This window comes from Schistocerca americana, chromosome 3, assembly GCF_021461395.2.
Source record: "Schistocerca americana isolate TAMUIC-IGC-003095 chromosome 3, iqSchAmer2.1, whole genome shotgun sequence".
NCBI classification, from domain to species: Eukaryota; Metazoa; Arthropoda; class Insecta; order Orthoptera; family Acrididae; genus Schistocerca; species Schistocerca americana.
This window is the reverse complement of record NC_060121.1, coordinates 111285438-111312606: the sequence shown is the minus strand read 5'-3', so window position 1 is coordinate 111312606 and position 27169 is coordinate 111285438. Positions and strand designations below refer to the sequence as shown.

General features: G+C 39.4%; 1 protein-coding gene across 3 annotated transcripts in view; it reads left to right on the top strand.

Moving 5' to 3' along the window:
• The window catches only part of LOC124605467 (PRKCA-binding protein), a 100511-nt gene that overhangs the window by 12011 nt on the left and 61331 nt on the right, over window positions 1-27169 (top strand). For 2 of the 3 annotated variants that reach the window (XM_047137168.1, XM_047137167.1), the window contains 2 exons: window positions 10902-11013; window positions 13996-14124. In XM_047137168.1, the coding sequence (XP_046993124.1) occupies window positions 10902-11013; window positions 13996-14124 (241 nt within the window). Of the gene's footprint in view, window positions 1-6083; window positions 6171-10901; window positions 11014-13995; window positions 14125-27169 lie in introns of all 3 variants that reach the window. The other variant, XM_047137166.1, reaches the window with a different exon arrangement.

Here is a 27169-nt window from a genome sequence, read left to right as displayed (position 1 = left end):
TTGCTCACCAAACAATGCTATTTGCTTTAATATTCTTGCAGTGTTCTGTTCGTAGTGTCAGCTCAAAATGTTTAAAACAGTTGTTCAGCTTGCTGACTGTGAAATACAGTCAGTGGTTGAGTTTCTGACAGCAATAAATGTTGCAGCAGCGGAAGTTCATTGCCATATAAGTGAGATATATGGCTGCATCACAATGAATGACAGGAAAATGTGTAAGTGGGTGATAGTAATTGGGAGGTAAAAGTCCTTAATGAACCTCTTATCAGGCCAACCACCAGTGATCTCAGATTTGGTCAAAGCCATGAATGAAAAGATTTGTGCAGACTGGCGATTCACAATTTCAGCATTGGAGTTTCTGAATGCGAGTAGAACAACTTCACACAAATTGTCTCTGAAAAGTTGGAATTTCGTAAATTGTGCACACATTGGTTTCTGAGGCTGTGTACTGAGAAAAACAAAATGGAAATAACAGCTTGTACTCTTAATTTTTTGAATCAGTATCTCTAGGAAGGTAATCACTTTTTAGAGAACATTGTCACATGGGACAAGAAATAGATTTCTTACATGACCCCCAGAGTCTAAATGTCAGTCAACCGAATGTTGTCAGATATCATCACCAGTCAAAGTCAAGGCCAAAGTCGCATTCGGGAGGACGACGGTTCAATCCCGTGTCCGGCCATCCTGATTTGGGTTTTCCGTGATTTCCCTAAATCACTCCAGGCAAATGCCGGGATGGTTCTCCTGAAAGGGAACGGCCGACTTCCCCCCCCTTCCTTCCCTAACCCGATGAGACCGATGACCACGCTGTCTGGTCTCCTTCCCCAAAACAACCAACCAACCAACCAAGGCCAAAGCAGTCAATTTCAACATGCAAGGTTATGGCAGCTGTGTTTCGAGATATACATGGAGACTTATTAGTCAAGTTTATGCAGACAGGGACACCAATAAATGCAGCTGCTTACTGTGTTAACCTGACAAAACTTTGATGTGCAATACAGAATAAGCTGCGTGGTCTACTGTCATATGGAGTTTTGTTGCAGCGTGACCCCATTCTGCCATTCACACCCAAAGTCTGATCTGATCTGTTGGGAACAGATTGTCCACCCACCTACAGTTCAGACTTGGCCCTGAGTGATTTTAACTTGTTCCGCTACCTAAAGGAGTTTCTCGGTGACAGGTGCTTTGCAACAGATGATGAGGTGAAAGAAGCAGTTAAAGACTGTTTATCCTCAAAGGCAGCAGATGTCTATGACCAATTGATTAAAAACTTGTAGAACATTATAACAAATGTGCAGACAAGTATCAAAACAATGTAGAAAAATACAAAGGAATAAAATAAAAACAGTTTCTTGAAACAATATGTGATGGTTTATGTTTTATAAAAAATCAGGCCTTACTTTCTGAATAACTCTCGTAGTAAAATATATTAATACTACTTGAGTATTATCAATGGAAGCACATTTAACTCTAAGTTTTGCGTATTTTAGTTGCTGAAACTGCATTTTCAAGTCCATTATTTGATTTGCTAACATGCTATCAATTTCACAAACAACATAGCTCCTCAGACATTAACAGATAAATTCAAATTATGGGAACACCATGTTGTGAATATCATAATAGCATAGTCGCATATCTTCGGTAAGGTGGTATAAATTATTGTCCACTTTGAGTTAGTGTACTCAGTATGATTTCCTTGTTATTCCAAGCATTCATACTATAATTTGTTATTTTATAAACAATGTAGGAAAAGACAGATTGCTACTTACCGTAAAGAAGACGTGTCAAGTTGCACAGAGGCACAATTAAGACACTTACATATGGCTTTCAGCCACAGACTTTATCACTGAAAGGAACACGCACACACACACACACACACACACACACACACACACACACACACACAAAAACTACCAACTCCAGCATCTCAGAATGCATTGGCCTTATCTGTTCATTACATTCAGTTGCTTCATTTGCTAAATGAGTTTTAGTGGAAGAAAATCCAAATGTTTAAATGTGAAGCAATTATTTCTATAATTTGTTTTTAGTATGTTAATGAGAATTGCTTATTTTCAGTTGTTACTATTGTCTTTCACTCTTATTCTATGTCATATGTTATGGTATAATCTAGATTATTTTTTCTGGGTATGTTAGTTTAGCTTATGCAATTTAGCAATAATGAAATTTTCGGCCTAAGATGACAAACAAAAATCATGAAAGGCAAACTCATGTGTAATGTTGACTGGTATAATGTGTATAAACAACTGTAACAGTACAGAGCTATTAGTAGCTTACGAGGTGCTGTACTACTCTTCTTGTGTATAATCGTAGGCTTCCACGGCCATTGTCACTATCAACAAAATTATTCTGGGCTGTTGACCACATTGTCAATATATAAAATAGACTGACGTTTCAGCCACTGTTGCAGGAGACCTTCCTCAGGACTATGTGCTGAGCTGCCTGCTGAATGAGAGAGACTTAAGATATTGTATATTAGCAGAGGAAGCTGTTTTCGTAATTTGGCAGGGTACTTGAGGATAGGAGGAGGGATGTTAGGCATTCTTTATTGGTCTTTATATTATTTCATGTCATCAGTGGATAAAGATGTACTTGATTGGTGTTTACATTATTTCTTGCCGTTGATGAAAACAGGTGAATTAGAAGCTGGTGGTGGCTGTGACATAGTGCTGTTTACTTGTTGCCAGGTGCGGGCTGTGGAGTGCTTGCGCTCTGTGTGCATACGATCACCACAGTTCCCCTGTGCTCCTGTGTGATTTGCTTCGTGCGTGCTGTCCTCCTGTAGGGTTATCACTGCTGGAAGCCAGGATGCTGAAAGTGTATACCCGCCCTCTCTATTCATGTTCGTGGGTCACTTGGCTATTTGTATCACGTCTCTGATCTTCCTCCTCAATATAAATGGCTGCTTTCCCAGTATGCGGGCTGCTTGGAATATTACCTGTTTATCACTCTCATCCTGGTGTTCCGCCACCTCTGATCTGTTCCGCCGCTTCTGATCTGGCGCGTTGTCCCAGATGGATATATCTTTCATGCTCTGCAATTCATTTGCTGATTGGCTACCCTGTGTCGCCTACATACAGAGGTCCACATTTGCAACTGATTTCGTAGACTTCTACGATGTTTAGCTTGTCAACCGCATCTTTCTTTGAGCCTGGAACATCTTTTATTTTGTTATTGTTCCACAATATTGGCGTGATATCGGCTTAGTGGAAAATTTTGCCCATACATTCAGTGACCCCTAGTACACATGGTAGTAGGGCAACGTTCTGTGCATCCTTCTGCTCTTCCCTATTGCCTTCATGCTTTGTTATCATAGTTTCATCTATCATATTCTTGCCATAACCATTGGCTCCAAAAATGGATTTGAGGTTTCATAGTTGTGCCTTCAGGTGTTCATCATTGCTAATCCTGTGGACCCTCCTGTTAAAAGTGTAAAGGGTGAATGTCTTCTGCATAGGATGATGATGGGAGGAGGTGTGGAGGTACCTGCCCATGCTGGTGGCTCTTCTGTATACTCTGGGGCAAGTTTACCATCAGGCCTTTGGTAAACTTTAACGTGTAGGAAAATCGGCACCCCATTCTTTCCAATCTCCATAGTAAATTGTATTTTACTATGCTCTTGATTGAGATGTTGATGGAAATTCTGTAGTTCTTTCTTTCCATGTGACCAGGTGATGAAGGCATCATTAGCATATTGGAGCTAGGAATTGGGGCATAATGGTGCAGATGGGACAGCTGTTTCCTCAAAAGTGTGCTTGAAGGTGTCTGCTGCAATAGGCGAGAGAGGGGAACCCATAGTCAACAGCCCAGAAGAATTTTATTGACAGTATTCTTCTTCTAGTTTATAGACACACACACTTATAACAACATTTACGCCCAAATGCACACAAGCTTGCCAGCCAGTTTGAAAGACACTAACCCAATCCACTGCAGCCACAGAGTTGCCTTGTTTTTGTTTATTTTAATTTATCTGAAGTATTTGCTGGAATGTGTATGTCACAGTGGTTATAAAATTGAGAAATTTCATGAACCTGAACATAACAGATGTTGGTGGGTCACTAATAATTTATTTAGGTCTTAAAACTTGTAGTTTGAGAACAGTATAATATGTTTCCAAATTTGATTCTCTCTTTGTTTTAAAAGGTTCATGTCTCTATGTTGCCATCCTAATTTTGATTTTTTTGAGGTTTCATAAATCAGTTACAGTGAAAGACATGATAATTCAAACAATGGAAAATCCAGGATGTAGTTAAGTGTTACAAAATAATAACAAAGGAAAACAGCACTGGGCTATGGTATGGAAGAAAAGTCATTAGGCAAAATTGAGCAATGGAAAATCCAATGTAAAGAAACAGATCTCCTGTGCCTTACGTCTCCAGTCACCCACCAGCTCCGGCCACACAGGAGCATTCCCTCTGTGGCTCAGTACCACCTAGGACTGGAGCAGCTGAATCACAGTCTCTGGCAGGCTTTTGACTACTTCTCTTTGTGCCCTGAAATGAGGAATGTCATACCCACTATCCTTCCCACCATTCCCACATAGGTATTCCGCTGCCCACTGAACCTTCACATGTGTTGCATTCTATGTGGGCATGACAACCAACAAGCTGTCTGTCTGCATGGATGGCTATTGACAAACTGTGACCAACAAACAGCTGGACTACCCAGTTGCTGAGCACAGTGACCAACATGACGTTCTTCATTTCAATGACTGCTTCACAGCCTGTGTCATCTGGATCCTTCCCGTCAACACCAGCTTTCCTGAATTACACAGGTGGGAACACTCCCTCCAATATATCGTACATTCCTGCTATCCTCCTGGCCTGAAGCTCTGTCAGTCACGGTCCTTACCCCTTAAGCCCCTTCCCTGTTTCCATTCCAGCACTACACAGCCCTCCATTCCATGAGTGCACTTGTAGTGTTTTTACTTCTCTCCTTGTCCACTATCCCCCCACCACCACCCCCACCCCTGCCCTCCATCTGACTTCCCAACTGCACCTAGCTGCCGTACCCTCTCTCCATCTCATCCTTGTATGCACTTTACTGTTCCCTGCTATCCCTCTTTCTCCCCACCCCAGCTTCCTCCTTACCCCCACCATACGGTTGCTTCTCCCATGATATGCTGCTGCTTGCAGTTTGGCCTCAGCAGCCACGTAGTGTGTGTCTGTGTGCGGGTGTGCGTGTGTGTGTGTGCGCTTATTTCCTTCATAGTCCACAGTCATTTCAAGCTTTCGCTATGTTTCTAATGAAACATTGTTAATAATGTGTTATGCTTAATATTCATTCCTTCACTGATATAAATAGAGACTTCGTTTTATCTGTAACCTTGTTTCAGTACACTCTTGTTCAGCAGTCCCCAAGTCTCACTTTCCCAAACTGAGAACTTTGCCCACCAACGCAACCTTAGAACATGCTCACACGTGATAACCTTAGCCTCATATTCCCACTTTGGAGTAATGTTATTCGCTAAACGTTAGGTGTTTCCATCAGCCTGACGTAGCTGCCAAGCTCTGTTCTGTTGATTTGCTACGCTTGTAACACTACCAAATCCCCAACCCAACAGAACCCAAATGGCCTCATAACACAGCCTTAGCCTTACAGTTGCTGCAGTCCTCTTCAGAGGTCCCAGTTTTGGGTTCAAGTGAAATTTAATCTTGCTGGACTTTTTTGCTATCATTCTGAAAGTACAGAATATGTCAAAAGCTGACATTTATCCTGCCTCAGAATTTTTTGAAATTTTTAATTTGGCTCCAGGAGTCAATAGCAGCTTCGTGTGTGGGTGTTGGGAATGGGGGTCGAGGATGGGGGAGACTTGTTCTGAAGGAGGACTACCACTTCTCAGACTTCTTTTATTGTGTGAGAAATTACGTGTTCTTATGTATATGTGATATTCCATTTTCCATCAATGTAACCATAATTTTAGTTAAAGAGCTCTTTGAAATGTGACTGTGTGTGTGTGTGTGTGTGTGTGTGTGTGTGTGTGTGTGTGTGTGTGTGTTCCTATTATTGCATTTTAGAATTTACATCAATTTTTGATTGTTTCTATATTGCTTTGTCTTTGCCTAAAGTAAATGCTTTGAAGAAGAAGAGGCAGAGGAGGAAACCAACAGTGAAAGAAGCTCTCTAGTACATCTGAATTTAACACAAAATACATTGTAAGTTTACCTGTCTTTGATAATTAGTGCACTTATGAAATGAAACTGTCATCAGAATATTTTAAAAATCCACACGGTAGTTCATTATAGTCATCCCTTGTGTAGGTATCAGCTTACTCGCTTCTTGAAGTCACAAGTCCAAATGTCCAGTTATGTCCTTTGTAACTGCAATTTGTGTCTAGTTCAGTATACACATGAAAAGTTAGAAAAACAGAAATCAAATAAACAACTAAAAGTACCACTATTATTCCTATTTTCAGTATCATACTGTGTCCAAGTATGCACTCTCAGTATGAAATAATTTCTGTGGAGCCCTTTATTTCCAGAAAAGCACTGGATGGGAATTTAAAGAGTGGGAGTTACACTTGGATAATGAAGAAAAATATAACTCATATTAAGGATTAATGCAGAACTAGAGATTTAATTGTTGATAGGTGAAACTACAGGGTTTGTGTTCCTTTTATGTCAAGTTTTACTGGATGTCTCAGGAGGAATGGTCATTATTCAGGGATATGACGGAAACAATCATTCGAAACAAAAATATCAGGTAAACATGGGCTCTAAAATGAATCCCTGAAGAGTTAAGGGTATACGGAACGTCCTATGCTCACAATGTTAAATTGAGCTAAAAGTTAGGAACATTTTCTCATTTGTTATTTCGACGATACTCTTGATTTTTTCGCAGAACGCAGAGATATGTTCTGCTTTTATGCTGAGTTATTAATTTTGAAAAAATAATGTATAGTTTTTCAGATATTTTATTTTTTGTAAATGTTAAAAAAAAGTTATACATTTTAGCAAGTATTTTAAAATTTACATCCAGTGGTACAAAATAATTCCACATATCTTTTAATTCAGATATATTAGAAGGTCTTAAGGAACAACTACAGAACATTTCATCTTTCTACTATAAATAGGCCCTGAGAAAATGGACCTTATACACAAAAAAAACTAAAGTTACGGGAAATTAGCTTCAAAGTTTTTACTTCAGTGCAAGCCTGCTCCAAAGCTTGTATCATCAGAATCGTCCAGCAGCCTCCTCTTGATGGCTCTGCTATGCTGTCTAGCCATCTTTGAATATACTTTTATGGCATTATCTGAAGACGTGAGCCGTTCCTTGTCCCAACAAAGCATAGCTGCGGCAGTTTGTAGTCCTATACAGAGCCCCAACTTCTGCAGAACTTTGCACTTCGTTATATTGCCCTGATTGAATGATGAAACAGCATCATAAACGCCAAAGTGAAGTGTGTTTATACCCACAAACACAGTTTTAGGTAGTCCATTCCATATCACATGGTTCACACACTCATTTGGATTTTGAGTCCGGCCATGAAGACATTTCTTTAGTAGACTAATATCTGCGAGGTCTCGGAATATTGGTTTTATTTCATCCATTATGGCAGGTGGCAGGTGATGAGGGTTATTGTATTGTTTCTTAGTTACCTTGCCTCTGTTGTACTTGCACCAACTATCGTCTCCTTTTGGACATAGCCCATGTTGGGGATTCTCATTGTTTGAAGCTGTATGAAAAAACAGAGCCCAGACTGCTCTTCTCATTAATTCTGCATCTGCTGTATTCTGTCTTATTGCTAGACCAAAGCACTTCTGAATGTGATCTATTGTAGCATCTGTCAGTCTATTTTTCCCATCCAAAGTTTTTCCATCGCTCTATTTCTTGCCTTTCATGCTAGCCTTGAGCGGTCGAAGTCTTGATCCCATCCTTTTCTGAACATGGCCAACACACTCCAGTTTGGAAATTTTCACATCGTTACCATATGGTCTCAGTTCCTCAATTTCTTTGAAAGCCTTTGAGTCACCATCTCCAAGATAATTTATGTATCTAACGTTGTACCATTTTACTGAGCGTTGATAAATACTTCTTACACCAGCAACTTCCATACCACCACTTGACCCATAGTAATTTGCCATGCATTCCTCTTCATGTTTAGTTTTCATTTTCTCCTTGCATCTGCAATGCTTGGAAAGTATTGCCACATCAACTACCTTACCAGTGTCCACACTTGTAGCTGTTACTACACCATTCAGAGATGTGTGGCCTCTCTTCTGCCAGCTTCCATCAAAAGCTATGGACAAGTCTCTGCTATTATTATTTTCGACAACTGCTTCCTCAACAGCATCTTTCATGTTTTCCTGTGCCACATCTTCTACAGCAGAGTCTATTGCAATTATGTGTTTGTTAAATTTTGAAGGTGGAGGAGGGAGGTTCATCACACCACACAACATGGCACCTGCAGCCCTGCCCTTTCCTATACACCGTAATCCATAAACCAGTCTAATGTTTCTATCATATAGTTTACCTGTATCTGCAGTAACATGTGAGAAATTGAAGAAAGTAACACTGTCTTTGCAATAACTGCACATCAACTCTAATTCGCAAGCAAGTCCTATATGTAAGTTTGTTTTCAATGAAACACCACATTTTCCACATTGTTTGCAGCACACATTGTTCTCCAAAACATCTGATAATAAAGAGACGTTAATTACCTCATATTTTGTAGTCCCAGCATTTAGTTTCTTGTATTCTTCTTCAATTCCAGCTAGTTTTCTTCTTGAAGCACTTTCCGGTGTAGTGGCAGCAGCATCACTCAATGTATCACTACCAGTGTTGAGGTTAGTCGCTACTGGGACATCAGATACCGATGAAGATGAATCAGACGAATTTTTAGTACACTTTACTTTCTTGCGCCAATGTACACGCTTTCTAAATACCTTCAGACTAGGTCTTGGCATGTTGAAGGAAAGAAAACTCAATGACTTCTCCACATACGACTTTCACAACAATGACATGGATGTACTCACAAAGGAAACAATACAAATGGTGCAGAATCTATTGTCAACTGTCTAGCAGTGTAGCCAACAGAAAAGCTAACTCTCTTGTCCTCAATTATATCTCTGGCAAGGCTGTCTATATCAGGTATATTTCGCGTCCCATATACAGGTGCGGAACATCGTGTGTCGAAATTATTTTAAAATATTATTTAAAATAGTTCTATTCACGTCATCCAAATATTTTATACATGGTATTAAATGGGAGAGTCTAAATTTTTCGAAAATGCATTTACCCAAAAATCGATTTTTTCATTGAAAAACTCATTCCGTATACCCTTAAGATACTTGATCAGTAGACGAGATGTGTTTCACAGTAATGAAGATGAACAGGTGCTCATAGCTCTTAGGACATATGCTTTAGAGCCCATTTGTACAGGACATCTGTTTTTCTTGTTTTGGTCCATGCTACTACCTCAGCAAAGAGTTTACAGTAGAAGAGATTTGTTTCACCATGTCAGAGGTCAAGAGGAGCTCATAGCTCTTAAGATGTGCATTTTAGAGCCCATGTTTACTGGACTTTTTTGCTTTGAATGACCGTTTCTGTCATCTTTCTGAATATTGACCACTCATCCTGGGACAACCTGTAGATTTAAAAAACAAAAAAATGTACATAACTTTAATTTTTTCAATGAATGGTTTATGAGCCATACTCCACTTGTGTTTGTAACAACGAACATAAGCATTTTGTCAGTAGTATTGCTTCGACAGCTTTATTGCTAATGTAGTCTATGATCGCTATGGCAGCAGTATGTATTTTCCACTGCTTATTACCACAAATACCTTAAACCTTTTATTACTGATTTTTCACAGAGAGTTTCATTGTTGATTTAGTAGACAACTGTTTACTGGAGCAGGATATGAATTTTTCTCCAGTTCAATATTTTTGTCCAGTTAATAATAATAATAATAATAATAATAATAATAATAATTGTGACAGACATTTTAAAAAGCCATTTTCAGATAACTTGTTTAACACAACTTCATTGTGGCCTTCATAGATTTGTCTTATTTTTATGAACTTTAAATTAATGATTGCAATTGTAAATGTCTGATAGTAATACAGAAAGTACAGAACTGAATACAAAGTATAGTCACATTTTTATGTACGCAAAAAAGTATTGGGTGAAGATGAGGAGCAATTGGAGTCTCACAACACAACTTACACCGACAAGGTTAGCAAGTGAGTCAGTCTATATGGCATACCTCTGTCAGTGCTAGACAAACATATCAACAGTAGGATGATGATAGCGTAGTGCGAAGAACTGAAGAAAACTGGTTTTCAGACCAAAAACTACAAAAAACAACTCTTGAGTTGCTGTGTGGTACATGCTTGTTCTTAATCAAAAAATGCAAATTATTTGTATCATTTTTGCCTAATATTGTATGGTGTGTATCATACTTCCTCTTGCAATAATTGAGGGGATGCAGAAGAGCCAGAAGAAGAAGACTGCAGTTATGTTCTACAAAAAGAGGAACTTGAAGTTCAAAGTGATACCTACCTTATGTACAAAGTAGATAAAAGTGTAATGGACTTTATTAAAATTTTCCCTTTATGTTGACTTGAAGCTTATGACCTTTAGAGAACATGTGAGAATGTAGCATGCATGGTTAGCTGGTTATAGGAAGTCCTCATAATATTGTGTTAAATGTAACTTTGCTGTTATTAATTGTATCATGTGAAGCAATGTGCTTCATCATTGTGCTAGCAGTGTCTTATAATATTGTTTTATGCTGACATGTAGTAACAGTGTAGAACATAATATATTTGGAAGTATTTAGAAATATCTGATCCACAAATAGTGAGTGATTTATCATCCTATTTTTTCTTATTTGTGCTGCTTATTAACTTCCAGTGTATTTAAATTTTGTGGAATGTTTTAGGGGCATGACAGTGACATCTGGGAGTGTCACTATTACAAAGGACAATTCAAATTTGATTGGAATCAGCATTGGAGGAGGAGCACCATTGTGTCCTTGTCTTTATATTGTGCAGGTACTATAGTTTTAATTGATTTGTTCATTTGTTGTGGAGCAATATGTATGTGAAATTAGTCTGTAGTGTGTCAAGGCAGAATAGGACAAAAAGTTAAAGTGCAAAATCACAAGGTAGATGAGTGTGGCTGCCTGACAATTCATTTCACTTGACAAATAGAAATTCATTAACAAAGTTGTGAGCAAAGATAACAACTCACTGTATAGAGGGAGGTATAATAAGGTGTTGGCTCCTGTCATCCTTGGGCTTTTCATCCCTGTGAAAGCACAGCCGCTCATATACCCCCCCCCCCCCCCCCCAACACACACACACACACACACACACACACACACAAAAGCAAAATGTCTGCTTGTGTCTGTGTATGTGCGGATGGATGTGTGTGTGTGTGTGTGTGTGTGTGTGTGTGTGTGTGTGTGTGTGTGGTGAGTGTATACCTGTCCTTTTTTCCCCCTAAGGTAAGTCTTTCTGCTCCCGGGATTGGAATGGCTCCTTACCCTCTCCCTTAAAACCCACATCCTTTCGTCTTTCCCTCTCCTTCCCTCTTTCCTGATGAAGCAACTGTTTGTTGCGAAAGCTTGAATTTTGTGTGTATGTTTGTGTTTGTTTGTGTGTCTATCGACCTGCCAGCGCTTTTGTTTGGTAAGTCTCATCACCCTTGTTTTTATGTTTATTCATTATGATACGGCAGTAGGTGCTGTTTTGCTTTGTGATGGAGCCGTGACTGTTTTGAGTATATGTTATGTTAGTATATGTTGTTGTTATTGTTTGGACAGGACGCATAATTATTTAGAAAGCTTTTGTTCTTAACAGTGGTCCAAATCATAGAAGAAACAGGAGAGACAAACAACCTGCTTCAGTGATATAAGCAGAACATACCAATTTGAAAAATTGACAGAGTGCTATTCAGTGAAAAAGAAAATGTTGAGTCTGTTCATCCATATGAATTTGATATGGGAACCAAACTGGTAAAACTGATGAAAATAGATTATGTGGCTTTGCTTGCCACATGCACATATCTTAATCTGCAGTGAAAATAAGACAAAGCCTAGAGAGAACACTGGTTTGGTGGTGCAGAATAATTTAAAAGTCAATGTTGATGCAAGTTTTGTGGAAGAACCTCCACAAATTTTTCCCTTCTGCTTTTGTACTAATAATCTGTTTAAGTCTGTATAAAAGAACTGCTCTCATCCATCCTCATTAGTCTGTGAAGAAGTGAAACACAGTTGGCATTTTCTTTTGGCAGGGCATGTTTTAGTAATGGTATAATAAAGTATGTTCATTGTGTTAAAGTTGATGATATTACAACTTAAAAATTATTTGTTTCTAACAAGCAATAAAACACACCTATCAATTGCTCAGTTGAGACAAACCAAAGCTCTGCATCCTACAGTTGTAATATATTATTATGTGCCACTTGTGTTCTTATCAGTGTAAAATCTAAAGAGTGAATGTGTCATTTCACCAAAATTTTATTGATTTGCATTTTTCCTTCTCTAAGGAGCTCATGGGGATATTCCTATTTTTCTTATTTGCCATAGTATTTTCCATGATTTTTACCCATTGTTTCTTATAATATACTGGTGTCCAAAATTAAAGCAACAAACTACTTTTTCCCCATCCTGTGTCTAATTCACAATATAATCATACAGACTGTCAACAGATGTCATTACAATCGTGTTCTGAATGGAAGATGGCATTCTGATCAGTGGACAACCACACCAGCAATGACATCAGGGCATGATCAAGTGTGGTATTGTTTGCAGGGTAGTCCCATATCCACAGTCACTGTGTATACAGTCATAGATGGTGCAGGACATTGCTGTGGAGGGCCATAGGAAGAATGGAAGCAGGAGAGTTGCAGAAAAAGTGGATTGTTATTTGGCTGTAAGGGCATGATGGTACTGCATTTATACTGCACCTTAACTGTCATCTGACCTTGCAGCATCCCCTGGCCATGTTGTATTGAGGCAAACGGTGTGCAGAAAGCTTCAGCGGAGTGGCCTTTATTGTTGGATACCTGCTGTCTGTTTACCTCATGGCATGTCTTCACAGAAAGGAACATCCAGGGTGGAGCTATCAACATGCCACCTGGACAGTCAAATGGTGGGCCATTGTTCTTTTCCCAGATGAGTCCTGATTTGGTCTGGAGAGCGATTCTTGACGGATGCACATCTGGTGGGCATGTGGAACATGATTTCGGGACCCTAACATTGTGGAAAGAGACCGATACCGAGGAGGATCCCTAATGATGTGGGCAGGGATTATGCTGACCACTCAAACACCTCTTTATGAAATTGTACAGGCAAATCAGCAAGATTTAACTGCTGTTAGGTAATGCAAGTAGATCTTGGGATCTCACATACAGTTGCTGTGGGCCCAGACTTCGTATTGATGGATGATAATGCCCGACCTCATAGAGCATGGGTGGTTAATGTTTTGGAAATGGTAGATATTGCAGGCATGGCATGGCCTGCTTGCTTTCCCAATTTGAATCCCATAGAGGATGTGTGGGGTGCACTAGGGAGACAGGTTGCATCATCTCGGCATCCACCCACCACTCTCCAGGACTTGGGAGCAGCTCTGCGGGAAGAATAGGCGTTATTGCCTCAACATGAGATTGATGACATCATTCACAGCATGTCCCATCATTGTCAGACCTGTATTGATGCCATAGGTGGTCACATCCCATACTGAGCACATTAATCAGTTGTCAGAACGTGCGTTCAAATCCATTAAGTTTGAAGAAAATGAAGAACATTTTTGTCTACCATTATGCATGTTGCAGTTGATTACATTCTGTATTGTTTACATTGTTTCTACTTTACGAGTACTATCACCTTTCTGTACTGTTTTGTGGCAAAATAAACACAACCTTGCAAAATTTCCATTTGTTATTTTAGTTTTGGACACCAGTGTATGTTATTGTTTATGCCCATTTTTTACTTTATTACCATAAAGTAAATTCCTTCATTTATACACCAGGTATTTGACAACACCCCAGCAGCAAAGGATGGCACATTACAAAGTGGGGATGAGCTTGTTGGTGTAAATGGCCAGTCAGTGAAAGGGAAGACTAAAGTAGAAGTTGCCAAAATGATACAGGCATGCAAGGTAAGATATATTAGTGGTCATTTCCTAACTTTCCTGTACTTGATCCGGCTATTCTCTGTGCTGCCAGTATCCTGATGTTATCTGGGCAAGTTGTAAATTAGATTTACTTTGCAGGAACAGCCAGAAATGTTTATCCTGCTGTAATTTATATTTGTTCTGAAACTTAACTGTGCCTTTGAAATACTTACCACTGATAACTAAGTACGTTGTTAAGTTATTGAATTGATCAAAGTGGAGCAAACTGACTCATTATTCTTGTTTCTAGACCTGACTGTAGAGGTTAAAGGTGTTTCAATACACAGTTCTAAAAAAGAATAAGCAGCTTTGACAGTGAGATATTTCTGTAGTATTTGTTTGTTTGTTGCCGAGGTCTAGCTGAGAATATTAGAAGTGTCACATAGTTTTATACATTTTGATATTTTTGTCTTGGACACTTTTCTGCCTGATGTGTCATTTTATATTCGACTGTTATATGTTCAATGAATACAAAGTATATTTACAATAATTATGTAAGATCCCTTGCTAAAGACATATGGATACAAGGGGAATTATACAGCCAACCAGTTGCATGCCAAAAATTAATTCAAACTTTTACCTAGTTTTTGATAAAAATAAACCTGTCGTCCTCAGAAGTAATAACGCATGTTACATATTTTGTGGAAAGAGAAATGGAGCTTAGCAAACAGTAAAATGATCCATATAAATGCTGTGGCATACCCTTGAGACTTAGTCAACAGTAAAATAATCCATGTAAATCCTAAGGCAGATGTGCATCATATACACAAACAGACAACTTGAGTCATTACTTCTTCTGAGCAAGACAGGTTTATATCTGTTGAAACCAAGGCAAAGGTTTGAATAAACTGTTGGCTTGCAATTGGTTGGCTGTATAATTCCCATTGTATCCACAATTCTGTAGTTGACAACTACTACCATGTTCGAAATCTTAAAGAGAAGGTAGTAGTGATTTATATACAAAAACGAGCAAACCTGGCAGTGCTTCACAGTGGCTAAATATTTATTGGAATTGGGTATACATCCTAATTACCTCCTCCATCTCTCTGTCTCCTCCTCCCTCTCTCTGTGTCCATCTCATCCTCATTCCCACTCGCTCCGCCCATCACCTCCTGCCCCTCTCCCTGTGCATCACCTCCTCCCCCTCTCTTTCTCGATTTCTTCCTCCCCCTCTCACTTTACCTTCTCCGTCCTCCTCTCTGTGCCTGTTTCCTGTGCCATCTCCCCCTCCTCATCCATCTCCTCCTGTCCCTTCTCTCTGACCTGGAGCCTTGTTTATTGTTATTGCAAACAAAACCTTGGTTGGGAACTGAAATTGCTTAAAACGTGGAAGTAAATCGGTTGGGACCATTGGTATATGGAGTGTGAGAGAGGCCTCTCTAGTTGCTGGATCTGTGAGGATAGTAGCTTCAATGACAGTATTTCACATTGTTTACTCTGTGGACATGTACTGTTACAAAGGTTTGGATGATTTAGGTTCTGTAGTAGTGTTGTAATCATAAGATGATAAGCCATATATACAACTTTCATGTTTTCTATTAAAACTGACTGTGAGAAACAAAACAAAAGAGCACATTCTTGTGCACACAATACTTGTTTAAAATTAAATGTAAGGACAAATTTCATATATGGGAGAAACCATTTGTCTAATGCTGTAAATGTCCCACTATTGCAATTATAACTGACTGTGAAAAGGAAAACTATGCGGCAAATTTTCACAGCACAGCATTTTCTTTTCCACAGTTGGTTTTAACAGAATACCTGCACATTGTTGTTTAATATTACATATGGACAATGTCTGAATTTTTATTAGAGTATCGTGTAAAAATTTGAAGTAAATCAATCAAGAACTTTCCAAGATTTTTGATAAAAACGTTTCCCCTGTACATGTTATATACATATTTATGTATGTGGCCTTTTGCCACCTGAGTGTTTATTAGAGAGCATTGTGTAAAAGTCTGAAGTAATACTTATCAAGAACTCTTCGAGAATTTTTGTAGCAATGTTAAATGATATTCTGTTTTTATATAGTAGTATAGATATACATATATTATTAAAAATGTGGCCCATGTCCTTCCAAATGTTCATCAGAGTATCATCTAAGAATGTGAAGTAAATCAGTCAATAACTTTTCAAGATTTTTGGTAACAATATTGAACATCAGACTATCTTGGTGTAGTAGTATGCATCTTGAATATATATTTTTATACCACATATATTAAAAAATATGTAGTGTTTGTCCGTCCAAAGGTTTATTAGCATATCATATAAATATTTGAAGTAAATTGGTTTTGAACGTTTCGAGAGTTTTGCCAGAAATCTGTATAATTGAATACAATATACAACATATATATTTTAAAAATATACAGCCTATGTCCATCTGAATGTTTATTAAAGTGTATTGTAAAAATTTGAAGCAAATCACTCATGTCCTTTCTGAGATGTTTGGTAACAACATTAAACAATGACTTGTCTTTATATAATTGTAGAGATATCCAGTGATATCTTAAATTTATGGTCATTAGTGCTTAATCATGTATATACATTTTTCTATTAGACAGCCTTTTAGATTGTTTCCCGAAAGCACGCTTTGTTTTATTTCTTTTAATATATTGGCCAGTTTATTGAAATGTTGCCAGCCTGCTTCAATAGGAGCACACATTGCCACAGTGAGTTCCCATTGTTTTATGTAATAATTCTCCATACTTCAGAGTGCACGTTCATCATGTATGTCCTTACTGAGGAAGGTGAGAATTAATGTATCACACCAGCATAATAATCTTTAGTGGTTTTAATTTTAAAAAAGAGTGTTTGCCAAAAAGCAGAAGCATTGAGTTGTCAGTGGGCACACAAAAAAAGTAAGGAAACTCACTAGCTTTCAGAATTTATCCTTTGATGAGCTAAATTAAAACAAAATAACACACACACACACACACACACACACACACACACACACACACACACACACACACACACACACACACCCACACACACACCCTGCGCTCCTACATACTGCCAGCTAGATTGACAGTGCCAATGCTCTTTTTGTGACAGGTGGACTGATTGCGATGGGGGGTAGTGTTGGGTGGTGTGTGTGGAGGGAGAGGGAGGTGGGAGGCCGAGAGCTCACAGGGAGTCAGTCGGTTTGCTGGCTAGGAATGCAGGTGTGTGACAGTTACCTGGTCTCGTATAACGGGTGTAGGTGAAACCAAGGTAATTGTTGGATGTTTTTACTGGCCACCTGATTTTGTTGTGGCAATTCTAGATTCATTCAAAGAAAGTTTACAGTCAGTATCATGCAATACTAGTTGGAGGTGGTTTTAACCTACTGAGTATGGGTGGTATGGGTAGACAGTTTTGTGGTGTAGTTTTGAACATGTTATCTGAAAACTGTCTTGAGCACCTAGTTCAGCAGCCCACATGTGATGCAAATATCTTAGACCTTTTAGCTATAAAAAGGGCAGACCTTATCGACAGCATCAGTATAGAGACAGGGATTAGTGATCATGGTATCGTCATAGTGACTATTGTTATGGAAGTTAATACATCCATATCTGCATCTACATGGATACTCTGCAATTCATATTTAAGTGCCTGGCAGAGAATTCATCGAACCACCTTCACAATAACACTCTGTTATTCCACTCTTGATCAGCCTGGAAAAACCAGCACCTATATCTTTCCGTGTGAGCTCTGATTTCCGCTATTTTATTATGATGACCATTTATCCCTATGTGTGTCTGTGTCAACAAAATATTTTTGCATTTGGAAGAGAATGGTGGGGTTTGAATTTTGTGAGACGATCCTGCCGCAGTGAGACACGCCTTTGTTTAAACAATGATGGCCACCCCAAATCCCGTATCACCCCTGTGACACTCTTTCACCTATTTGTCGATAATACAAAATGTTCTGCTCTTCTTTGAACTTTCTTGATGCATGCTGTTAATCCTATCTGGTAAGAATCGCACATCACACAGCAGTGCTACAAAAGGGGACGGACAAGTGTATTGTAGGCAGTCTCTTCAGTAGATCTGTTGTATCTTCTATGTGTTTTATCAATAAATTAGTCTTTGGTTCACCTTCCCCACAAAATTTTCTGAGTGTTCTTTCCAATGTAAGTTGTTTGTAGTTTGTCTTTGTAATTCTTAGGTATTTAGTTGAATTTAAGGCCTTGAAATTTGATTGATTTATCATGTAACCAAAGTTTAACGGATTCCTTTCACAACTCATGCAGATGACCTCACACTTTTTGTTATTTGGGGTCAACAGCTAAACTTTGTACCATACATATATCTTTTCTAAATTATTTTGCAATGTGTTTTGATCTTCTGATGACTGCATTACATGATAAATGACAACATATGCAAACGACTTATGACAACTGCTCACATTGTCTCCTAAAGAGTTCGTATAGATAAGGAACAGTAGAGGGCCTATAACACTGCCTTGAGGAATGCTGCAAAATCACTTCTGTTTTACTCGATGGCTTTCCGTCAGTTACTACGAACTGTGACCTCTATGACAGGAAATCATGAATCCAGTCGGATAACTGAGATGATATCCATAAGCATGCAATTTGAATACAAGCCACTTGTGAAGTACAGTGTCAAATGCCTTCTGGAAATCTAGAAATATTGAATCAATTTCTAATCCCTTGTAATTAGCATCAACACTTTGTGTGGATCAGTCAAGAAGATTAGAAGTGTGTTTCTGCTAGAAAGAGCAGATAAGTAGTTGTGAGCATCTCACTTAGACAATGAGTTGCAATCATTTAGTTCCAGTATGATGGAATAGATGAATTATGGACAAAGCTTTTACAGATTTTAAATTGTGCTCTGGACAAGTATATGCCTAGTAAGTAGATTACGGACAGAAAAGGCCCATTGTGATTTAGCAATGATATACAGAAAATGCTGGGGAAGCAAAGGCTGTTGCAGTCTTGGCTCAAAAGAGAATGTAAAGATGACAACAGGAAAAGGTTAGTAGAGATTCAAGAATTTGTGAAAATATCTGTGCTTGTAGCATAGACAAGTACCACTGTTGTACCTTCGAAAATGATCTGGCTGAGAACCCAAGAAAATTTTGGTCTATGTAAAATCGCTAAGCAAGTTTAAGGGTTCCATCCAGTCTCTTGTTGACCAGTCTGGTGTGGCAGTTGAAACTAGCCAAACAAAATCCGAAGTTTTAAATTCCACATTTAAGAAATCATTCACACAGGAGACTTGTACAAACACACTGTCGTTTGACCATGGTATAGACTCCTGTACAGAGGACATGGTGATAAGCATCCGTGACATGAGAAACAACTGAAACACTTGAAAACATGTAAGTTACCAGGTCCAGATGGAATCCTAGTTTGTCTATTGCATTGACACCTTACGTAGCTTGCATTTATCACAAATCTCTTACCCAGTGCAGAGTCCCAAGCAACTGGAAGAAAGTTCAGGTGACTCCTGTATATAAGAAGGCTAAAAGAACAGACCCTCCAAATTACATTCCAATATCCTCAACATTGGTTTACTGCAGAATTATTGAATATATTGTGAGAAAAGAGAACGTATGAATATTAAGAGCTCAGATGGAAACCCAGTTCTAAGCAAAGAAGGGAAAGCAGAAAGGTGGAAGGAGTATATAGAGGGTCTATACAAGGGCGATGTACTTGAGGACAATATTATGGAAATGGAAGAGGATGTAGATGAAGATTAAATGGGAGATATGATACTGCGTGAAGAGTTTGACAGAGCACTGAAAGACACGAGTCGAAATAATGCCCCAGGAGTAGACAACATTCCATTAGAACTACTGACGGCCTTGGGAGAGCCAATGCTGAAAAAACTCTACCATTTGGTGAGCAAGATGTGTGAGACAGGAAAAATACCCTCAGACTTCAAGAAGAATATAATAATTCCAATCCCAAAGAAAGCAGGTGTTGACAGATGTGAAAATTACCGAACTATCAGTTTAATAAGTCACGGCTGCAAAATACTAACTCGAATTCTTTACAGACGAATGGAAAAACTAGTAGAAGCCGACCTCGGGGAAGATCAGTTTGGATTCCGTAAAGATGTTGGAACACGTGAGGCAATTCTGACCCTACGACTTATCTTAGAAGCTAGATTAAGGAAAGGCAAACCTACGTTTCTAGCATTTGTAGACTTAGAGAAAGCTTTTGACAATGTTGACGGGAATACTCTCTTTCAAATTCTGAAGGTGGCAGGGGTAAAATATAGGGAGCGAAAGGCTATTTACAATTTGTATAGAAACCAAATGGCAGTTATAAGAGATGAGGGGCATGGAAGTGAAACAGTGGTTGGGAAGGGAGTGAGACAGGGTTGTAGCCTCTCCCCAATGTTATTCAATCTGTATATTGAGCAAGCAGTGAAGGAAGCAAAAGAAAAATTTGGAGTAGGTATTAAAATCCATGGAGAAGAAATAAAAACTTTTGAGGTTCGCCGATGACATTGTAATTCTGTCAGAGACAGCAAAGGACTTGGAAGAGCAGTTGAATGGAATGGATAGTGTCTTGAAAGGAGGATATAAGATGAACATCAACAAAAGCAAAACGAGGATAATGGAATGTAGTCGAATTAAGTCGGGTGATGCTGAGGGTATTAGATTAGGAAATGGTACACTTAAAGTAGTAAAGTAGTTTTGCTATTTAGGGAGGAAAATAACTGATGATGGTCGAAGTAGAGTGGATATAAAATGTAGACTGGCAATGGGAAGGAAAGCGTTTCTGAAGAAGAGAAATTTGTTAACATCGAGTATAGATATAAGTGTCAGGAAGTCGTTTCGGAAAGTATTTGTATGGAGTGTAGCCATGTATGGAAGTGAAACATGGACGATAAATAGTTTAGACAAGAAGAGAATAGAAGCTTTCGAAATGTGGTGGTACAGAAGAATGCTAAAGATTAGATGGGTAGATCACATAACTAACGAGGAGGTGTTGAAGAGGATTGGGGAGAAGAGAAGTTTGTGGCACAACTTGACTAGAAGAAGGGATTGGTTGGTAGGACATGTTCTGAGGCATCAAGGGATCACCAATTTAGTATTGGAGGGCAGCGTGGAGGGTAAAAATCGTAGAGGGAGGCCAAGAGATGAATATACCAAGCAGATTCAGAAGGATGTAGGTTGCAGTAGGTACTGGGAGATGAAGAAGCTTGCACAGGGTAGAGTAACATGGAGAGCTGCATCAAACCAGTCTCAGGGCTGAAGACCCAACAACAACATTGTGAGTTCAAATGTAATATATTTTCTAGAGACCAGGAAGCTTATCTCCACAAATGAGCATGGTTTTAGAAAGCATCAATCATGTGAAACACAAATTGGCCTTTTCTCACATGATGTACTGTGAACTATGGATGAAGGCCTATAGGCAGATTCCATATTTATAGATTTCTGAAAAGCATTTTACTTGATACCCCACTGCAAACTGGTAATGAAGGCGTGAGAAAACAGAATAGGTTCCCGGATGTGAGTGGCTCGAAAACTTCTTAGGTAATAGATCCCAGTATGTTGTCCTCGAAGGCAAGTGTTCATCGGATACGGTGGTATTGTGAGGTATGCCCCAGGGAAGTGTCCTCCTCCTGTGCCCGAATAGGCCTCGGAAGGTCCAGTGGTACTGACCAATCACCGTGTCATCCTCAGCCAGTAGGCATCACTGGATGTCAATATTGAGGAGCATGTGGTCAGCACTCTGCTCTCCGAGCCATTGTTAGGTTTCATGACCAGAGGTGCTTCTTGTCAGTAAAGTAGCTTCTCAATTAGCCTCACAAAGGCTGAGTGCACCCTGATGCCAACAGCACCTGGCAGACCCAGACGGTGATCCATTCAAGTACTAGCCAAACCCAACTGCTTATCTTCTGACAGGAACCAGTGTTACCACTGTGGCAAGGCCATTGGGTCCAGGGAAGTGTGATGGACCACTATTATTTTCAATACACATAAATGATCTGTTGGGCAGGGTGGGCAGCAATCTGCAGTGTTAACTGATGAAGCTGTAGTGTATGAAAAGGTGTCAAAGATGAGTGAGTGTAGTATGTTACAACATGACATAGGGAAAATTTCTTGTTGGGGTGATGAGTGGCAGCTGGCTCCAAAAATAGAAAAGTTAATGCAGGTGAATAGCAAAGACAAACCCATAATATTCTGATACAGCATTAGCAGTGTGCTCCTTGGCACAGTCCTGCAGTCATGTCATTTAAATATCTGAACATAATGTTGAAAAGTGACATGAGCTGGAATAAGCATGTGAGGATTGTGGTAAGGAAGGTGAATGGTCAGATTCAGTTTATTGGGAGAATGTAGGGAAGTGTGGCTCATCTATAAAGGAGAGCGTATATAAGACACTAGTGTGACCTATTCGTGGGTACTACTGGCGTGCTTGGGATCCACACCAGTTTGGATTAAATGAAGAGATTGAAACATTTCAGACGTGGGCTGCTAGTTTCATTACCAGTAGGTTCAAAAAGACCTAAGTGGTACAGTGATGCTTCAGGAGCTCAAATGGGAATCCCTGGAGGGAAGGCAACATACTTTTCGTGAGGTACTATTGAGAAAATTTAAAGAGCAAGCATTTGAAGCTGAATGCAGAACAGTCCTCCTCCTGCCAACATATATTTTGCATAAGGACCACAAACATAAGATAGAAGAAATGAGAGCTCATATGAAGGCATATAAACAGTCTTTTTACCTCATTCTGTCTGCGAGTGGAAGAGGAAAGGAAACGACTAGTAGTAGTACAAGGTACCCTCCACCACATACCATATGATGGCTTTCAGAGTGCATATGTATATGTAGATGTAAGTGGAGGGAGTGTTGGCAGATATATGGGCTGGTATGATTGTAGTGGCTGGTGGGAAACTGCGTGTTCTGAAGGTGATGTGGGGATGTGAATTTAATTTTTTTGGTATTTGTTTGGCCTCGATTATAACAAGCATTTTTTATTTTTTACTAATAACTGGGCAAGAAAACCAAACTATCGTTTAGCCATAGCAGCAAGCAAAAATTTTGTTTTTAAATAAACATTTTTTTAAAAATGAGTACTTTTTATTCATAAAATTTCCATTGTTTTGAAATATTGGGTTGTAATAGAAAATGAGAAAAAGACCTGTACTGTTTTAATAACAATGACAACAGAAATGAGCGAGAAACACATGGCATAAGAATTGGAACAGCATTATGAAGGCGGTAGTGTACATGTTACCATGTGGTGTGGCCTAGTGTCGTCATCCGACATCAACGAGATGATGCCATCCCTAGTCTGGAAGTATTTTACAAAGTGTAGTATCGGTGAAGTACAATGCTCCATTTTCTTTAAAAGATTAAAAATAGGAAGAACCACAGCAAACTTGCAACATGATATGAGGAGAAAACTTAAAACTTAACAATTCATTGAAACAATTCATTTGTAGTTTATGATAAAAGTAGGAAGTAGCTGATCTGTTGCCAGTGTTTACATAATATGCCTGCTTGCAGTCCTTGGAAATGGACAAATTAACATGAAAAAGAGAGTTATTCAACCTCAGTTCTCTCCCGTAAGTGTTGACTATTCGTAAAGCTGAAGTAGTGGTATGTTCCTTGTTTACGGCATGGTTTTAGAGCAGACTTCAGAAAATTAGAATCAGTAGGACAGTACTGGTGATTTTTTGTATAATATTCAACCACTTACCACTTGTCGAGAAAATCAGCGAATGGTGGATGGACTAAGTTTTCTTTTGTTTGCCCATTTAATTTAGTATTTTGATTCTATGTATCTTGAAACTGAGAATCAAAATTCTTTAATCTTTCTTTGATTTCTACATTTATCACAGGAAATAATAAGAATAACAAACTGAAAATTGGTTATTTCTGAAACCTATTATTTTGAATGGTTTTAACAGTCAGGTTAAACTGGCATCGTAAAAAACTGAAATAACCAAATATCGTTTGTTACAGCAATAACAACCATTGCCAGTGATAGGACGGAGGAAGGGGAGACAGTTGGATGAAGTTAGGACAGTGAGTTATCTGAGGTTGAGGCCAGCACAATTGCAGGAGCAGAGGATGTGTTGTAAGGATAACTCCCATCTGTGTAGTTCAGAGAAGCTGTTGGTGGAGGGAAGGACACAGATGGCTCGGGTTGTGAAGCAGCCAGTGAAACTGAGCATGTTATGCTCAGCTGCATGTTGTGTATAAGTGGTCAGCTTTGTTCCTGACAACAGTTTGGCAGTGACCATTCATCCTGGTGGACAGCTAGTTGGTAATAAAAGGCTGTGCAGTGTTTGCAGCAGAGTTGGTATATGACATGACTGCTTTCACAGGTAGCCTCTGATGTGTTAGGATAAACAAGACTAGAACAGGAGGTGCTGAGTGGGTAGATTGGGCACGTTATGGTTTTAACTCGCCCATTCCTGTGTCATTTCCCGTTTCCTAACATCATCCCTATCCCAGTTGACCACTGCTTCATCTTTCTTTAGAAGTTCAGGAAAGTATCCCTTTCCTCGGCTAAAACCCAGTCCTACATCCTGTACCTACCAGGCTCTATTCCTCACAGACCTCAATGGCCAGACATCCCAGAACCACCTATATTCCCTCTTAAAGACACTGTTACAGTGTGATACTCACTTCATACACAACTTCTCTGAAATAGAAACCCTTGCAGTCCAACAGCTGGAAGAGCATTCCAGACACAATCTGTCAGTGCCTTGGGGCACAACTTTCTGCCGACACCCGTCCTTCCTCATATTGAATCCCATGTCAACCCCTCATAGCACCCAGGTCCTGCCTAGCTGATCTCTTCAATTTACCTCCAAAACTCCCGCCAAACACCCCACAAAACCCTGAGCCCAAGCAAACCCTAAACACTGTTGTTAAGCTCTCCACGAATATCATCAGTCACACACAAGTTTCAGTCCTATCCAAAAGCCTAACTTTCAACCCCACCCCAAAAATTTAACCATGCTGGAATTGTCCAAGGCCTACTCTCCTTCTCCCGATCCCTACTGTGGAAACACTTCTTTGCCACCAGTCCCTCGAACCAAAACCAAAAACCCAACCTGATCCCACCATTGAACCTTGCCTCTCCCATTTCATACTGCCCTCCAACTGTGACCCTCCCCCCCCCCCCCCCCCCTTTCCAGTTTGGCCTCATCATTCTCCCCCAGGTTCCTACCTAAGAACACAAACATTTTGGCAGAAGAAAAGGCCCGTCATACACAACCTGAAAACAGATCCAGACCTAATTGTCCTCCCTTCAGACAAAGGTGTCACTACTATTGTGATGGGTTACAATAATCACATGATGGAAGGCCTCAGCCAATTACCAGACTCCTCCACCTACAAGCTCTGCCAGGGTGATGCCATTTAGATGTCCAACATACCTCCAGTGTTGTTGTTGTTGTTGTGGTCTTCAGTCCTGAGACTGGTTTGATGCAGCTCACCATGCTACTCTATCCTGTGCAAGTTTCTTCATCTCCCAGTACCTACTGCAACCTACATCCTTCTGAATCTGCTTGGTATATTCATCTCTTGGCCTCCCTCTACGATTTTTACCCTCCACGCTGCCCTCCAATACTAAATTGGTGATCCCTTCTCCCCAATTCTATTCATTAGTTATGTGATCTACCCACCTTATCTTCAGCATTCTTCTGTAGCACCACATTTCGAAAGCTTCTATTCTCTTCTTGTCCAAACTAGTTATCGTCCATGTTTCACTTCCATACATGGCTACACTCCATACAAATACTTTCCGAAACGACTTCCTGACACTTATATCTATACTCGATGTTAACAAATTTCTCTTCTTCAGAAACGCTTTCCTTCCCATTGCCAGTCTACATTTTATATCCTCTCTACTTCGACCATCATCAGTTATTTTACTCCCTAAATAGCAAAACTCCTTTACTACTTTAAGTGTCTCATTTCCTAATATAATTCCCTCAGCATCACCTGATTTAATTTGACTACATTCCATTATCCTCGTTTTGCTTTTGTTGATGTTCGTCTTATATCCTCCTTTCAAGACACTGTCCATTCCGTTCAACTGCTCTTCCAAGTCCTTTGCTGTCTCTGACAGAATTACAATGTCATCGGCGAACCTCAAAGTTTTTACTTCTTCCTCATGAATTTTAATACCTACTCCGAATTTTTCTTTTGTTTCCTTTACTGCTTGCTCAATATACAGATTGAATAACATCGGGGAGAGGCTACAACCCTGTCTCACTCCTTTCCCAACCACTGCTTCCCTTTCATGCCCCTCGACTCTTATAACTGCCATCTGGTTTCTGTACAAATTGTAAATAGCCTTTCGCTCCCTGTATTTTACCCCTGCCACCTTCAGAATTTGAAAGAGAGTATTCCAGTTATCATTGTCAAAAGCTTTCTCTAAGTCTACAAATGCTAGAAATGTAGGTTTGCCTTTTCTTGTTCTTTCTTCTAAGATAAGTCGTAAGGTTAGTGTTGCCTCACGTGTTCCAACATCTTTACGGAATCCAAACTGATCTTCCCCGAGGTCCGCTTCAACCAGTTTTTCCATTCGTCTGTAAAGAATTCGCGTTAGTATTTTGCAGCTGTGACTTATTAAACTGATAGTTTGGTAATTTTCACATCTGTCAACACCTGCTTTCTTTGGGATTGGAATTATTATATTCTTCTTGAAGTCTGAGGGTATTTTTCCTGTCTCGTAAATCTTGCTCACCAGATGGTAGAGATTTGTCATGAATGGCTCTCCCAAGGCCATCAGTAGTTCTAATGGAATGTTGTCTACTCCCGGGGCCTTGTTTTGTCTCAGGTCTTTCAGTGCTCTGTCAAACTCTTCACGCAGTATCTTATCTCCCATTTCATCTTCATCTACATCCTCTTCCATTTCCATAATATTGTCCTCAAGTACATCACCCTTGTATAAACCCTCTATATACTCCTTCCACCTTTCTGCCTTCCCTTCTTTGCTTAGAACTGGGTTGCCATCTGAGCTCTTGATATTCATACAAGTGGTTCTCTTCTCTCCAAAGGTCTCTTTAATTTTCCTGTAGGCAGTATCTATCTTACCCCT